At 42.0% G+C, this 18,471-nt stretch overlaps 1 protein-coding gene across 1 annotated transcript in view; it reads left to right on the top strand.

The window, feature by feature from the left end:
• si:ch211-163c2.3 overlaps window positions 1-18,471 on the top strand; it is a 67,856-nt gene that overhangs the window by 26,742 nt on the left and 22,643 nt on the right. The window contains exon 11 of the mRNA XM_087260162.1: window positions 3,253-3,626. Within this exon, the coding sequence (XP_087116288.1) occupies window positions 3,253-3,626 (374 nt within the window). The remainder of the gene's footprint in view (window positions 1-3,252; window positions 3,627-18,471) is intronic.

Genomic DNA, 18,471 nt, shown 5'->3' with positions numbered 1-18,471 from the left:
GTATCGAGTGGCTCGAAGGGATCAAAATCGCAGGCTCGTGAGAACGAGGGCGAGATCCCAAGAGGGCGTGAGAGGGGGGCGAGTTGGATTAATTCGCCTAGCACCTCTGAGGAACCGGATGATGAGGTTATGCTTTCCCACGGTGCCACCAGCCACCGCGTCATGGTGAGCGGAGATGGCGGCAACGTAATCCTTAAGAGTGAAGGGCGACAGCCTACTGTCCAGCCTCTCTTGAAGGAAAGTGAGCACAACACTGATCTGACAAGATCGGGGGTCTTCTGCGAGAGACACACCACTCAGTGAATAGACTCCACTTCAGGGCGTAGGCGCGCCTCGTAGAGGGGGCTCTAGCCTGAGTGATGGTATGAACCACCGCGGGCGGCAGGTTACCTAAGTCTTCCTCGCGTCTATGGACCACACGTGGAGGTTCCAGAGATCGGGGCGAGGGTGCCAGATGGTGCCTTGTCCCTGAGAAAGTAGGTCCTTTCTCAAAGGGATCTGCCATGGGAGGGCCCGTCGCGAGGAGGGAGAGCTCTGATATCCAGGTCCGGTTGGGCCAGAGGGGCGCAACTAACAGAACCTGTTCCTCGTCCTCCCTGACCTTGCACATTAACTGCGCGATCAGGCTCACTGGGGGAAACAGAGACTCGGTGTGTGCCCGCATGCCATGCGCGTCTCGGAACTCGATCTTGAAGCCAGTGCTGAAGTGGTCTCATATGGAGCAATCCGAGCGGCGTGACAGTCGTCGAGCTAATTGAGTACGCGGATGCCCGCAAGCTGCAGAGGTGCTAGGGCACCCTCCGCGTGTTTGGTGAAGACCCGCGGAGACAGAGAGAGCCCGAAGGGGAGGACCTTGTACTGCCATGCTCGACCTTCGAACGCAAACCGCAGAACTGATGGTGGCGTGGAAGAATGGAGACATGAAAATATGCGTCCTTCAGGTCTATGGCTGCAAACCAATCCTGAGGACGAACGCATCGGAGGATGCGCCTCTGCGTAAGCATTCTGAACGACAGCTTGTGAAGGCAGCGATTCAAAACGCGCAGATCTAGGATTGGCCGTGACCCACCGCTCTTTTTGGGTACGATGAAGTACGGGCTGTAAAACCCGCTCTCCATCTCGGCTGGAGGTACCGGCTTGATTGCACCCTTCCCCAGGAGGGCAGCAATCTCCTCTCGCAAGACAGGGGCGGGCAGGGGATTGACCCCGGTGAAATACACGCCCGTGAACCTGGGAGGCCGTTAGGAGAACTGTAGTTCGTAGCCGAGTCTGATCGTGCGTATGAGCCACCGCGAGGGGCTGGCCCGCGCTAACCAGGCAGGTAGAGCCCTCGCTAATGACGTCATCGCAGCAATCGTTGACGTACCCGCGGAGCGGCAGCGCGGAGCGGGTGTGCTGATCCGGGGAGCGCGAGGGTCCCACAGAAGAGCTGGAGGAGAGCGATTCGCTCTGGCTCCGCACCCTGACTCCGGAGGGGGGGCTTGTGGGCTGGGAGAAGGGAGACCGTCCCCCCAGCGCCCATGAGCCGCTGGCGGAGCATGCAGACCTTGCGAGCTGAGAGGCGGCGCGTCCCAGGCTGGCAGGGCCTGCAGTGCCCGTTAGCCACTGGCGGAGTGCACCGAACCTACGAGCTAGAGAGCTGAGCTCAAACTGGCAGATTTCGGGCTATCACCTCCGGAGAAGTGGAAAAGTGCCCTTTCACATGGCGCCGTTGGAAATGGCGCCCCTGCCCTCCAGCGGGGAAAGAGCAAGTTCCCTCCTCTCCAGATGACCTGTCCCAGGGACGCTTCGCGGTCCGTTGCCAGACTTAGCGGCGTTCTGGGCAGGGGGAGTTGCCTGCTTCCGAGGTGCTCGACGCGCTCGCTTCGCCAGGAGCCGAAAACTCACAGGCTTTGGATGGGAGACGAGGCAGACCCCGCCAAGAAGAGGCGCTGCGTGGATTAACCGCCATAGCACACTCAACCTGAGGAATCGCCACATACCCCCTGGCCGTTCCACCACCAAGAGTGGTGAGGGTGGAGGGACACGCAGCACGAGCAGAAAAAAGGTGCTCTTTAAGACCGCGTGAGCCTACTGTGCGTCGCCGGGAAGAAGGGAACACCCCTCTAGTCGGTCCGGCCGCGGAGCTGGGGGATAAACCATCTCTAACCCACGGCCGAAGCAGCCCGGGAAAGCACGGCTAACACGTCTGTTTCAGTATCCGTTTTGACAGCGCTCACCTGCCCGAAAGGGGCGAGCGGGTCCGGATCATCGTCGTACAATGAAAGCCCACCCTCCGATGCTGCGGAGGACATCTGATCTCCGGTGTCAGCGAGCGTGAGAGCTACCATCTGATTAGACGGATCACTCCCAGCGCCCGAAGCTTGGATGGAGCGCTTGGAGGAGCGAGAGGTCCGCGAGCCCTTAGGCGGCGGATTATCTCTCGCTGGAACCCTCAGATCTGCCCGAGCGCCCGCTGCAGAACAGGAGGCGACTGGGGTGGCTCGCTCTCTCACGAAAGTTAGCCGCGATCTCAACTGCGCGACAGTCATGGCATCGTAGTGACGACATGAACCGCCCCCGAGCACCACATTAACATGCTGGACCCCCAAACATGTAATGCAGTGATCGTGCCCATCATCCGGAGCCAGGAAACCCCCGCAACCAGAAACGCACAGTCGGAGCGCCGTCCTGAAAAGGACTTGCTGCACGACTGTGTTGCTGTTTTAGGATGCTTTGCAACAATACGCACCGCTCTGGAGGACCGAACCCAAAGGGACGCCAGGCAAGGGAGAAACCCAGCTCGACCACCTGCCGCTGCGTGGACTCGCTCTGGACCGGGAGACACTCGTTCGCTCGAAGTGGCTGTAGACAGCAGGAGGAACCCTCATGAAGCTCGATTAGAAAAGTCTCTGAAGCGAAAAGGATAGCGTCTGCTGGCGCCAGGTGTGCTTATATACTCAGTTGATTGCATATGCCGCACACCTGCGCAGGCTTGCGCTGCCACTTCATTCTTAATTGGCCCGTTCAATACTCTTTCAGACGAGTAGCTTCTGAACCGAACCTCCCATACGTGGATTTAGAAAATTAAATCCACTTATAGTGCTGGAGTTCCCCCCGAAGGGGAACTTTACTATCACCACCACTAAGTTTCCAACATCTTAGTGTTACAATCGCTGGAGCAGTCGGCAAACATGATAAAAAGGTTCTACAATCAAAATACACCATTTCGGTTGCACTCTTTTGACAATATTGTACTTACACTCTTTTCAGCTCCTGCACCATTACATTTGTCCAGATCACAAGCACCTTCTTCACCAGTCTGTTATGACTTGAGTTCTCTATTGGCATCTTTGCCGGTAACAGAGGACAAGGCAGCATTCCTGGTGATTGGTGACCGTGATAAAGATGTGTTTGATGCCTGTACAGAGCTTCAGCGGGCGTACGACAGTCAGTGTTTAAAAGAGTCTTTCTACTCTGATGAGATGGAGCGTCTAACTAAAGATGAGTTGAACCAGCTGCGCACTAAAGTCCATTCACTGCACCTTCAGCTAGAAATCAACAGCTCTGGAAAGTGGGTGGCAAAAGGGCTGAAAGATGGTGTGAATGAGGTGGCGAGACTGATGCGAGATGCACTTCGCAGACAGGTGAGAAAACAAACAGTCAAATTTAATCACCACTCATAAGATAATCACAATTTATGAATGTTATCTATTTTATTAAACATAATTCACACATAATTAAACATCATTTTAAGCCAGTCACCTAAGTATATAATGCATGTAATTTCATTAAAAGGATTTTCACCTTTTCAACATAAGGTAGTGTGTAATGTTGCCATGCGAGCATGCAAGGTTACAAAACTGAAAGTTCAAAGTAAATGGAGAAATTGGTATTTAAAGAATTAGCATAGCAAAATCCTGGTGAAGGACTACAATGAAAAATATCAAGATTGGCGACATCTAGGGCCCTATCATACACCCGGCGCAAGACGCGGCGCAATAGACTTTTGCTAATTTCAGCTTGGAGCAAGAGTCATTTTGAGGCGTTGCGCTACACTGTTTAAATAGCCAATGCATTTGCGCTCATATGTGTGTCCATAGGCGTTAGGGTTGGGTATCGTTTGGTTTTTTTTTTATACCGGTGCTAAATCGATACTTTTAAAACAGTGCCGGTGCCAAAACGGTGCCTGAACCGATACCTTTTAAACACAAAATGAATAGACAAAAAAAAAAAAAAAAATATATATATATATATATATATATATATATATATATATATATATATATATATATATATAAAATAAGTTTAAAGTAAACATCAATTCATATTTTATTTATTTGAATTGCATTAATTTATTTCTTTTGATCAATTGTTTATTGGCATAAATGCAAGATTTGTATTATGCCATTAACATTAAATTAGCTTACTACTAACCCGTGGAAAGGCTGTCATCAAAATCAGGAGCACCTTTTTTTTCTGGGTTTGGGGCTTTAAGGTTATTCCAAGAACCCTCACATGTTATAAGTTTGTTGTTAATGTTGGTGTGTCAGAATCTTTGCTTGTAAAATATGGGCATACTGTAGAATGCTTAGTTTAAGCAAATTAGATGAATGCGATCATGCGTGTTGATGAAGTTAGTCGCTCGCCGCATGTGCCGTACTGCACGCTTTGCTTTCTATAAGCTACAATAATAAACACCAGACATCCGTATCCCTCAAAGCTGTTTAGAATTAAACATTTAGAGATAATGTGACACAATGCTTACTCGCGTGTGTCTTTAATGCACCACTTTATGCTTCTTAAGTGCGTCACACAGCGGATGTGCCGCTCAGAGCCACGGCACAGCGCACACATGACAGATGATAGTATCACACACCAGACGTGCACATTCGCATGTTATTTAAAACTTGCAAATTCTTAAATGCATGGCGCTGCGCGTCACCGAGTGGCGCTTCCGGTGCGCGACCTGCCTTACGTTCTTGTTACAGCACTGTAATTAGCCACCGAAATTCATATGCTGATTTGATTCGGAGCATGAGTTTTGGTACCCAAGCCTAAAAGGCGTTCTGGTATAAAAAGGGAGGCGTTCTGAGGCGGACCGCTGGCGCGTTGCTATTTTGAGAAACTATAATAGATTTTTCATTAGACCAAAACAAACCCGGTCTAAACTCCAGCGCAGAGTTGCGCCTCGCTTACACACTGCTTAATACACACAAGATGTAGAGCAATACGCAAATATCTTTACATTTGAAAAAATTACAACATTTGTGCACATCACAGTAGCAGTTTCTCATTCCTTTCAACAAACTGCAAATGCTTTTGGACGTGCATCACTTGCTTTCATTCAACTCTCTGCTGTTTATAACATTATCATCTGCTTATGTCGTGTCAGTCAAAATTATCTAAACTTGTGAATGCTGAATAGTCATTGCATATAAAACTAAAAGTCCTCATTTCATTACTTGAGTCATTACATACAAAATGCTGAACTAGTTGTCAAAATCTGTCCAGCAAATTTTATAAAACAAATTTAAATCTTTATTTTCCTTAAAATGTCTTTAAAATTGAACAATTTGATGAATGATTTACAGACCTGTGTGTGTTGTAGGTTCAGTTCTAATATGTACTGCAATATTGTATACAGTTGTGCACATCTTTACCTAAAGGGAGTTTATGCTTGTTGTAAATAAGGGTGTGTTTATTCTTTTGCACAATGCTGTGAGTAAATTAGGATTGTAAAGAGCAAATGCAGTAAAAATGCAAAACATACATATTTAGTGTCTTGTACTCAGATAACTTATTCAATGCAGTGATGTCTAACTCTACTGTAGTTTTCAAATGGCTGTGCAGATAGTCTATAGTGCTGTCTTGAGCATTTTCAGCAAGGTTCACCAAAATCTGACCTTTTTTGCATCGAAAAAATTTTCCAGAGTAAACTTTCATAATGAAAACATGACAAAGCCATTTAACTATCTTGTTTATAAACAATGGTGTCATGACTTTTCATATTGATGACACTTTGATTGACATCAATACTTGCTTTTGAGGAATGAGCTCTCCATTTTGAGCATCTGACACGCTTTTGCAGGTTATCAGCTAGGTTTTGCAGTTTGTACTAACTGTTTTGAGAAATGCATTAAATGTTGTGCAAAAATGCACTAGTGTTGTGAGAAACACACCAAAGCGACTGAGAAGAACTGTAAAATATTTAGGATATATAGGATAGAAATATAAAGGATTAAAATATTACAAAACATATTATTTTCTAGCCAACATAAATATGAAAAACCACTGCTTTTTGAGCACACTTCGTTATTATTGTTCATTTATTCATTTGCTGAAAATTAGAACTGAATTTAGAAATTGAAGTTTTTCCACTAAGACTTACTTTACGTCATGTAAATAGCAAATGTGCTTATGGCGCGACGCAGCGTTCTTAAAAGTAATGGGAGATGAGACTCTGATTGGTTTATTCTCAAAACACACCTATAACTCATTAAGAAAATAAACTCAACCCTATCAGACCATGGGCCACGGCGCAAAGTGGATTTTTCCGTCCTGAATTTAGCAAAAATGCATTCTGACACGCCCTGAAAGCGTTTGCGCCCTGCGTTTTGTGCTCTGCGCATGGATCGTCAAAGTAGAGCCTAAACTTAAAAAAAAAACACTTGTAAATAAGCCTTCTGAATGCTGCTTTTTCACTGACATCAGAGGGACACTGTATTTAAGGAGAAATAGTTAAAATGTATTCTTAACTCCCTTAAAGACCATTATATGAAATGTATCCATCTTTCTGCTCAACATTTCACACAGAGGACAGCTTCCACAATCTGAAAAAAAGTGGTTCAGTGCCTCTGCAGCCAACCTGAATTTGAATCCCAGCAAGCACAGGATGCCTTTCTGTGTGGAGTTAACATATTTTCTTCTGTTTTAGCGTGTTTACGCTAATGTTCTTCCACAGCTAAAAACATGCAGCTCAGTTGAATATAAAATATAAAGATAAAAAAAATGTCCCTTCTTCAATCTATGTAAGATAGAGTTATTTAAAATATATTTATCTTTCTGCATGTCATGGATTAAGTGATCTCTCCATAAATATAACCAGAGATGGGTAGAGTATCTAAAATTTGTACTCAAGTAACAGTATACGTATTTGCGGAAATTTTTACTCAAGTAAAAGTAAAAGTAACTATATATATATATATATATATATATATATATATATATATATATATATATATATATATATATATATAAAAAAAAATATATATATATATATATATATATATATATATATATATATATATATATATAAACACTATTTTATGTTAAAAATGTACTGGGATAATCTGTTATTTCATTAAACAGCTACTTGGTTTTACCAAAGCAGGTCCGTAGCCAGCCTGTTACAAGGGATCTTTTTCTCAAAATGTGGACCTTTTTGCAGTTATTACCTCATTTACAATGTATGAGATTTAAATACTGTATTTTAGTGACATTCTAACCACTATTTTTAGCTGGATTAGCCTGTTAGGTCGTCATCATAATGAAACATTAAATGTACCAAAATATTTCCTCAAGATTTAGAAAAAGAAAAATGAATAAATACTTATTTTTAAAATACAAATTTATTAGGTCAAAAATCATCATCAGAAAAAAATAGGAATCTGTTAAAGTTTTAAAATAAAAACTGTAGCCTATTGTAGCTTTAGCCTACAAACTGGCCAGAACATTCAACTGTCCTCAGTCAAAATTTGGCTATTTGAATAAAAAAAAATGAAAACGTAATAATGATAAAAGAGCTTCACAATTTTTCTAGCCTCTCTTGTAAAAAAGTACATTTGATTTGATTAAAAATTCAAGGATAACAAAAATATCCAAATTAATTTTAATATAGGATTTTTCTTGGTCTTAAAGGGGTGGTCCACTATGATATCATATTTAAAGGGTCACGAAACACCAAAACACATTTTTGAGCTGTTGACAGTCGTATATGTGTCCCCCACTGCTAAAAACATTATTAAGACACCTATATTTCACAAAAAAGTGTAAATTGGTTGTTTTTGCGTTATTTCAAGCAAATTCATACTTCCGGTTTGAAATGAATATATGAAATAATGAATATTGCAGCGTGCAGACTGGGCGTCTGTGCCAGAGTGTGTCTTATTACGTCTTACAGTGTGATGCATTACTTTCACAGTGTTTAGATGACAGAGATGCCACGTTGTGTTGGCAAAACAAGCGTGAAGTGTTGCTTTTATAGTTTGCTGCAGTTAAGTTTTGTTTTCATTTTCTCTCTGTGAGAGCGCAGCTGGACTCACGTGTGGATTAACAGTGTACGCGACTGTTACGTGTTTTATGATGTTAAAGTGGGATGCTGTAACATTTAAGTGAGACAGGTGTATTGTGTGCGACAGATCAATAATGAGGCAAGATTCAGTAACTCTCATTTAAAGCTTTTACTCTATAATTGAATTGAAACATGTAACAATAAATGGGGGAGAAAAAAAAACAAACAAACATGTATAATTATTATCTTTAAACAAGAAAAACGAGTGTAAGCCAAATCAAAGAAATTAACAAAACAAAACAATCCTTAAATCTAATGTCTAAACTAGGCGTCAAAAAGAAACACAAATAAAAACCGAGGTCTTCAGTGTGTACGACACCCGAACTAAACTAATCAAACTACAAAACTCAAAAATACACGGGTGGCAAAACACTCAAACTAATCTAACAAAACATCAATCTAAACTAAAACAAAACAAAACGGATAAGTCCGCTAAATCTTAGTTTAGAATCACACAACCATCATCATATGTTACTTAAAGCCAACAAAGTTCAACAAGCAACTCGAATTATCACAGTAACTGAGCGATCACAAAATAGACGAAGCATTTGCACAAACAAATTGCGTGGAGCACAAAGGGTACGCCGAGGCAGGGCGCACACCACACACTGGACTGACAGGGCTTTAAATACTTGTGGCTTGTCCTGGGATTGGTGGAACCAGAGAGCGTCATAATGATGATGGACAGAATAATAAACCAATAAGAAACCTAGGGTTGAACAAACGGAGAGGAGGGTGAAAAAAAAACAGGAAAAACATAAATCATAACACTCCCCTGCTTAAGATAAAACTATAATGGATGAAATTCCAAAACAATATATAGTTTTAACAAATTTCACTTTCAACCACTTTTTCTTCACACTCTAGATAATGCATCGGCCAATACATTTTCTGATCCTTTTTTATGTTTTATCATCAAGTTGTAACCTTGAACGATCAGAGACCAGCGCATGAGCCGTTGGTTCTGATTGTGCATACGGGACAGAAATACCACAGGGTTATGATCTGTGAAGACAGTTATGGGCAGATTACTAGAACTCAAATAGACATCAAAGTACTGCAATGCCAGTAGTAACGCTAATGTTTCTTTTTCAATTGTAGAATAATTTAATTGTGCTTTATTAAACTTGCGTGAGAAAAAACAAATTGGATGCTCTATACCGTGCGTATCTTCCTGAATGAGTACCGCGCCCGCTCCCACGGAGCTTGCGTCCACCTCCAGCGTAAAAGCCTTCTCATAAACTGGTGCTGCCAACACAGGATCACTGCATAGTAAAGATTTGACGCTTTCAAATGCCGCCTGGCATTCATCAGACCACAGGAACACACGTGAAGGGCTAAGGAGGGAAGTTAGAGGAGAAACGACAGTGGAAAAATTTTTACAGAAGTTCCGGTAATAACCAGACATTCCCAAGAATCTACGCAACTCCTTGCGTGTGGTAGGTACTGGAAACTCAGAGATAGCACTCACTTTCGCTCCAATAGGCTTCACTTGTCCTTGCCCCACTTCTTTACCCAAATATGTTATTGTGGCTTTCCCGAAATCGCACTTGGCAAGATTCAAAGTTAGCGATGCTTTCTCAAGACGCATAAATACTTCACGAAGCGTTGAAACGTGTTCCGACCAGTCAGTGGAATAGATCACAAGATCATCTAAATACGCATTACAATTACGCACTCCCATAAGTACAGTGTTGATGAGTCGTTGGAATGTTGACGGTGCGTTACGCATTCCGAATGCCATGACGCAGTACTGCATGAAGTCATCAGGGGTTACAAAAGCAGAAATGTCCGATGCGCGATCAGATAACGGTATTTGCCAGAAACCTTTGAGTAAATCCAACTTACTGACAAATTTAGCAGTTCCAAGTGCATCTACGCAATCTTCCATGCGTGGTAACGGAAAACAATCAGGTACAGTCAGAGCATTCACCTTACGATAGTCTGTACAAAATCGCGCCGATCCGTCACTTTTAGTCACCAGTAGACATGGAGAACTCCACGGACTGCAGCTTGGTTTGGCTAAACCATTCTCACGCAAGTATTTTACTTCGGTTTGCATCACAGAACGTTTCACGGCATTAACTCTGTACGGATGTTGTTTCACAGGGGCTGAATTACCCACATCAATATCGTGTTGCAATACTGTAGTGCAAGAAGGAACGTCACGAAAAAGTAAAGGAAATGCCTCTATAAGCGCTTTAATGTCACATCTCTGAGCATCAGATAGGTGAAACAGAGAAGAATCTAAATCAGCCAGGATTTCGGAGTTTTTAAAACGTGCACATTGTTCGTACGTGTGTCTAACTTTCACGCCATCATCTTCGTGATCAGACATTACATCACAGACCAGCGAAGTGACAGGTGCATCAGAGAGCGGCTGGTCTAATTTCGCCTCATTATTAGATGTCTCTCGAACATGATAAGTTTTCAGCATGTTTACATGACACACGCGAGTTTTCTTGCGGCGATCCGGAGTACCAATTACATAATCTGTGCAACGCAATTTTTTAATTACCTCGTACGGTCCCGAAAAACGTGAAGATAGTGAAGAGCCAACAACAGGCAATAAAACCAGCACTTTATCGCCTTCTTTAAAATCGCGCACAACAGTTTTCCGATCAAAGTGAGATTTCATGGTAATTTGTGCACTCACTAAGGCTTCTTTTGCAGCAGAGCAAGCATTGTGAAGACGTTCGCGAAATCTACTTACGTAATCAAGCACATTCGTTTTTTCACTAGTCTCCTGAGATAACATATCCTCTTTCAGCATCTTAATCGGGCCCCGAATTGAATGAGCATACACCAGATCTGCCGGGCTATATCCTAAACTTTCCTGCACGGCTTCTCTCACAGCAAATAAAACTAGAGGTGTCCCCTCATCCCAATCTTTACCAGTTTCAAAGCAATATTTCCTGAGCATTGATTTTAAAGTCTGATGAAATCGTTCCAAGGCTCCCTGACTTTCTGGATGGTATGCACTTGAAGTTCTGTGGGAAATCTTTAAAGTTTTCAACACTTGTTCGAATAGATTAGACATAAAATTCGTTCCTCTATCAGACTGCACAACTTTGGGCAGTCCAAATAAAGAAAAGAACTTTACTAGTGATTTAATCACTACAGAAGCAGTTATTTTCCTTAACGGAAACGCTTCAGGAAAACGTGTTGCTGCACACATGACAGTCAGTAAATATTGATTGCCAGCTTTTGTTTTAGGCAAAGGACCCACACAGTCAATCAGAACATGCTCAAATGGCTCACCTAAAGCCGGAATAGGTCTCAATGGAGCTTTTGGAATAATCTGGTTTGGTTTGCCTGAAAATTGACACGCCTTACAGGTTTTACAGTGCTTTGTCACGTCAGTCTTAAGTCGAGGCCAAAAAAAGTGCTTTAAAATCCGGTGATAAGTTTTCTTAATACCTAGGTGTCCGGAAAAATCATGGTCATGAGCAAGAGAAAGAACAGTTTGCCGGTAACATGTAGGAACGACAATTTGACTTGCGCCATACCATTCAGCTTCAGATGCATCAGGGCACCATCTACGCATCAGCACTCCGTTCTCTAAATAGAAAGCGATTTTTCTTTCACGCGCCGCATCTGCTGGAACAACAGAAGAAAAATATTTATGCAGAGAGAAATCATCTTTCTGAGCAGCAATCAGATTGTCTCGAGTCACGTGCAATTTTATTTTCTCAACATTTGGCGTTTTAGATTTTTCGTCGGATTTACCAGGATCAATCAACTCATCATTCAACATAGTAGGAGCCATAAATGTCGAGATCAAATCATCTGCATCATCAAATTTGCGAGTCTGCGCGCGCGTAATGGCGCAAACGGGAAAAACGTCAGATAACTCTGACAGCTCATCAGTGGACACAGAAAAGTCAGGTTTATCACAAACCTCAAGCAATGGCATAACTCTCCCACCAGCTATGTCATTCCCAAGAATAAAATCAACCCCTCTCACAGGTAGATTTTCACGTACCCCAACTTTAACCAAGCCAGTAAACAAATCAGATTTTAAATAAATCTGATGAACAGGGACTTTGATTGTGCTCATTTCAATCCCTCGAACTAGCACATAACTACCACAGAAAGTGTTTTCCAAAGATGACAACACATCAGCCGTAACAAAAGAATAACCTGCTCCAGTGTCACGAAGCATTTTTACCCTTATTTGATTCTCAGGCTTGTCATCATTAGATATCAATCCCTCTAAAAGGAAAGGTTGATAAGCGACATCACAAGTCTCGCGACTTTCCACACTAACCGGCTTTACAAACGCAACACTCTTAGTGCCGGCGTTTTGCTGCTTACGTTTCAATAATAAACATTCAGAAATAATGTGCCCGTTTTTGTGGCAATAAAAACACTCCCTTACCTCTCGAATTTGTGCATTTTTATTTTTCAAACGAGACTGATCTTTTTCAACAGATGGAACAGAATTTTTCTCAGTACGAGCTGACAGAAAAACATTTTTGTGGGTTAATGCGAATTCGTCAGCAGAAACGGAGGCTTGAGCCAGAGAAGTTACCTTCTGTTCATTAAGATAAATTACAACACGCTCCGGAATACAATTCTTGAACTCCTCCAAGAGAATTAATTCACGTAACGCTTGAAAATCGGAAACTTTATTCGCCGTGCACCACTTGTCAAACAATATACCTTTTTCTCTCGCAAATTCAACATAGGTCTGATTAGAATTTTTCTTATGCATTCTAAAACGCTGTCTATACGCCTCAGGTACGAGCTCATACGCTCGTAAAATTGCCGCTTTGACAACGTCGTAGTTTAAGCTGTCCTCTAAGGACAACGCAGAACATACCTCTTGTGCTTTTCCTGTTAACCTGCACTGCAACAGTAAAGGCCAAACTTCCTTAGACCACTTCAAAGCGCAAGCAATTCGTTCGAATACATTAAAATAGGAGTCAACCTCAGTCTCTCTAAATTGAGGTACAAGAGAAATATGTTTACTCACATCAAACGTCCCGACAGATGATGTCACGGCAGATGAAAGAGCCGCATTCTGCGCTAGTTGGCCAGGAGAAACAGGTGCATGCCTGGCTGCATTCAGTTCAAGCTCTCGCAACTTGATTTGCGTCTCCGCCTCTATTTCAAGCCTGCGGATCTCAAGTCGCAGCTCTCTCTCAGCATGACTCTCTCGCTCACGCTCTTCTTTTTGGAGTCTCGCAATGCGAGTTTTGAGGCGCACATCACCTCCTGATTCAACCTCTGAGGGTGAAAAAGGTTCGAAAGGCGGCAAAACAGCTTTAGCTTCGTAGCCCTCCGCAACAGCTGTTTCGCTCGCTTCCTCCGCACCTATGTGAGCAGAGTCAGCAGACACATAGTCAGCGCCAGGTGAGCTTTCAGCCAGCACCAATAAACCCAGCTCCTTTAAATGTCGGACAATGACTCCTTTTATTTCACGCTTTAACTGTTGTCTACTAATTTTAATTTGGAAATGCTCAGCAATTTTTAATAAATCATCTTTTCGAAAGGTATCCAATTGTTCAACAGATGGTGCACTAACGAAACTGTTTAAATCAAACTCAGCCATACTGATATAATGCTCTAAAACTCCACGCAATCACTAATCTTCGTTCACTCAAAACTCAAAATTGATCCGCCGTCAAACACACATCGTCTCACCTCATCCCATAAAGAGATAAATTTAAATATAATCCCACCGCTGCCACCAATTAAATGTTACGTGTTTTATGATGTTAAAGTGGGATGCTGTAACATTTAAGTGAGACAGGTGTAATGTGTGCGACAGATCAATAATGAGGCAAGATTCAGTAACTCTCATTTAAAGCTTTTACTCTATAATTGAATTGAAACATGTAACAATAAATAAGGGAGCAAAAAAAACAAACAAACATGTATAATTATTATCTTTAAACAAGAAAAACGAGTGTAAGCCAAATCAAAGAAATTAACAAAACAAAACAATCCTTAAATCTAATGTCTAAACTAGGCGTCAAAAAGAAACACAAATAAAAACCGAGGTCTTCAGTGTGTACGACACCCGAACTAAACTAATCAAACTACAAAACTCAAAAATACACGGGTGGCAAAACACTCAAACTAATCTAACAAAACATCAATCTAAACTAAAACAAAACAAAACGGATAAGTCCGCTAAATCTTAGTTTAGAATCACACAACCATCATCATATGTTACTTAAAGCCAACAAAGTTCAACAAGCAACTCGAATTATCACAGTAACTGAGCGATCACAAAATAGACGAAGCATTTGCACAAACAAATTGCGTGGAGCACAAAGGGTACGCCGAGGCAGGGCGCACACCACACACTGGACTGACAGGGCTTTAAATACTTGTGGCTTGTCCTGGGATTGGTGGAACCAGAGAGCGTCATAATGATGATGGACAGAATAATAAACCAATAAGAAACCTAGGGTTGAACAAACGGAGAGGAGGGTGAAAAAAAAACAGGAAAAACATAAATCATAACAGCGACGCTCGACAACAATAACTTACGTGTCTAAGGAGGAACATTGTTTACCTGAGAGCTGTTCTCATCTGCAAATGCAGAGATCCGGATTCGCTTGTAGTCTCCTCTAAATAAAGACGCGGCTCTAGTTGCTGGAGATTGTCCTGTCTCTACAGATTTGGTAAGTGAGCGACCAGTGCTCTTTGTTTATTCAGTTTGTTCGTATTGAACTAAGTTAACTATTGCACCGAGTCACAGTGTAAACACGTTAGCATCACAACCAAACTTTAACCTTGTGTAGGATTTTCACCGCATTTAGTGACCGGAATAACACACGCGGTTCTCTGACGCTACCTGCCGTGTGCATCTAAGTTTCCGGAAAATGCTGAGGTTTTTTTTCTCTCATTCGCCGTGCGGTATCAAACACTTTATGAAAAATACACGCTTAGAGCAGTTCCTCGAATCAAATATCTCGTTTGTCGCGAGGGGCATGAATGAATTCCCTGAATGAAAGAGCCAAACTGCAGTTAAAGTCCACCATTTAATAATTTGGCAAATAATTCGACTACAGATGTCCATGTAGGTTAAACACTCACTTTCTACTGTGTGTGTGTGTGTATTTTGACTCTAAAACTCGCATGTGCCCAAATAGACACTCCCACACCATCCCACTTTTCTTCCTCCGACACTCCCCCCTAAACAGAGCTGGACACGCCCACTTTTCTGACTTTTTCCAAAGTAGAGGTGTGAAAACACCCTGCTGAAACGAGGGGGTTTCATGGCCCTTTAAAGCTTAGTTGATGTGTAATGTAGATGTGTGAACATAAACAACATCTCTAAATGTAAAAAGTTCTAAGTTCAATGCAAATTGAGGGTTTCACACCTACACTTTTGTTTCGGAACGTATCTCGTTTGCCCAGTTAGCGCAGTTCATTTGGTATATGTGAACAGGGCAATTGCGCTCTGTTCCACGCCAAAGTATTCGCTCCGAGATCGCTTGAATGAGGTGGTCTCGGCTCGATTGAAACGAACCCTGGAGCGGTTCGATTGCAGTGAGAAAGTGATCCGATCCGAGCGCTGTTATATCACAGTGTTTTATGGATATGTAATAGAAATACGGCGATATGAAGAGAGAATTATGAGTAGGGCGGGAAGTTTCGCGAGTCTCCGGATGCCCGCAAACGAGGCATGATCTCCCGGTAATCTCGCGTCTCCCTCCCGGTCCTCAAATAGGCATCATCGCGCACCCTTCTCACCCCTCCCCACCGCGTCTCTCCTCAGACACGTCGCGCGCGCACGCTGTCAATCACCATCAAACCACCACCTCTCCTGACAGCTGAGCGAGACGCTGCAAAATAAACCCTGACACTCTGCCCAATGTAAGGAGAGTTTACTCACACGTGACTTGTGTTAGCTCTTTTGGTCTGATTAGAAACTTTGCAGTGTAAAAGCGAACCGCACCAAGAGCAAAGAGCAACAATGTAACAATTGTAATCTCTGTTTCGGAACAACTGAATCGATTCACAGGTGTGAAAGCACCCTGAGACTTTTTACAGAGTTAGCTTAGCAAAGCCTACAATTATGAATTTTGGGGACTACACAAAATACTTCCGCCCCCTGTGAGATCACAAAGGTTTGTTACTGCGCATCCGAACTGCACATGTGTGACAAAGGAGTTTGTCACTGGCCTGCGTGGTTGGGCACCCGGGGGGGACTATAGCTGCGTCTGAAACCGCATACTTCCATACTATATAGTACGCCAAAATCAGTATGCGAGCCGGGTAGTATGTCCGAATTCATACAATTCGAAAATCAGTATGCGAGAAGTTCCCGGATGACTTACTACTTCCGGCGAGATTTCGGAGTGAGCATCCCATGCATGCTGCGCTATCCCATGATGCCCCGCGAGCGAATTCATGAATGGAAGTAAAGTGACGCAACTGACGCAGGTAGGTCACGTGACCATGATAAAATGGCGGATGTAGTACGTCCGAATTCCATTCATGCTTTTCACATTCATACTGTATAGAACATACTTTTATAATGGCCGAGTAGTACGTTTAAATTGAAATGCAGTACCTACTGAGTAGTAGGCGGTTTCGGACGCAGCCTATGTGTTTTATGTGGGGGATGAAAACAATGGGAAAGAGTATTCATGACATGTGAAAATGCTGATTTAATAATTTTGGTTTTAAGTTATATAGTAATACAAATGAAGTGTATGAAAGTGTGAAATGCTTACCTGAGAGATTTGTTTATGTCCATACTTACCTTATACTTACCTTCAATATAGTTTAATCCAAACTGGGCGGAGTCACTCACTATAAATAGAGTGACTTGCCCTCAGTTCAGGGTGATATTTAATAGGAAAAAATTCAACTGGATTCTGTGATAATTGTCTGGGGTCCGTTCTTTGTACGTGGATTACTCAGTTAGCTGGATTTGGATATTGACGATTTGACAAGATCCAGGATCGTTTCGTTCTTCGAGGCTGATCTGAGAGTTGTTGTCATAGCAACAGTTCTGCTAGGTCAAACCTGATCGGGAGCAGGTTCAATTCATATAAACAGGATTAGATCGGCTCAGTTCAAGCAAAGATAATACAGAAAGTATGTTCCGAGTTCTGATATTTTCTTACAGTAGTAGTTATATACACTTGGGAAAATGGTACATATTTTTTAACTATATATATAAAGTTATAGTCATTAATAAAATAAATAAAGTTATACATATTAATAAAACGTATGCAATCTGCACCCTCGAAATGAAAGTACAAAGACAAAACTTATTGATATGAACTTTTTAGATCGCTTTAGTACAAATTGTGTATAATAGAAATGCACAATATGTGACTTTTTTTAAAGCAATAATACATTTATGCAGTCATAAACATGTTTTGTTAATATGCCAGTGATTTGATGCTTCACAAAAGTTGCAGACGCCTTTACCAATATGAAAATGCTTTTGTAAACAACCAGTTATTCTTTACACCGATTAAAAAACGGCTACAATAATAAAGAAAATATTTTCTAAATGTAGAACTAAATACATTAATTTGCATTGAAATACTTGATGAATACTCTTGTCTTGACAAATGAAAGTGTGTGGAAAGTTCTTGCGTGTCATATTTAACAAACCGTTTACTGCTAATTTGATGTAATTTTGCTCACATGTATAATTGAATATTAATCAGATGATGTCATTACGCTGCTGTGCCGTCAGCCAATCGTTGCATTGCTGATCATGATTTCGAGGATCGATAGATCTGTCCTTCACAACACACGCAGCGATCTCAGATCAGTTTATCCAGACATCCTAATCTGATTCGCGAACTTGTTTGAAGAACCAAATTAGCGAGAGATCAGTTATCAAGATTAAAAGATCCAGGATCTGCCAAATCATCTCAGATCATTTAAGCGAGGTACAAAGAACCGACCCCAGGAGGAGGAATCAGTTGAATATGTTTTATGTTACTGCAAGAAATTCATAATAGAAAGAGAAATATTAAAGAAAGAAATTATAAAACAAAACTTTTCAGAAATCAGCGTAACAATTATACTTGGAAACGATAACAATGAAAGATTAGTGAAATATCTAAGGAAAACAGGATTAATTAACAGGATTTAAAAGAATAAAGATGTAGGTAAATGTTAATAGGGTTTTTTTTTTTTTTTCCTCCGGG

This window comes from Danio rerio, chromosome 7 (assembly GCF_052040795.2).
Source record: "Danio rerio strain M-AB ecotype USA chromosome 7, GRCz13ab, whole genome shotgun sequence".
NCBI classification, from domain to species: Eukaryota; Metazoa; Chordata; class Actinopteri; order Cypriniformes; family Danionidae; genus Danio; species Danio rerio.
Note: the sequence above shows the minus strand (reverse complement) of the source record. Positions and strands in the feature narration are given on the sequence as shown.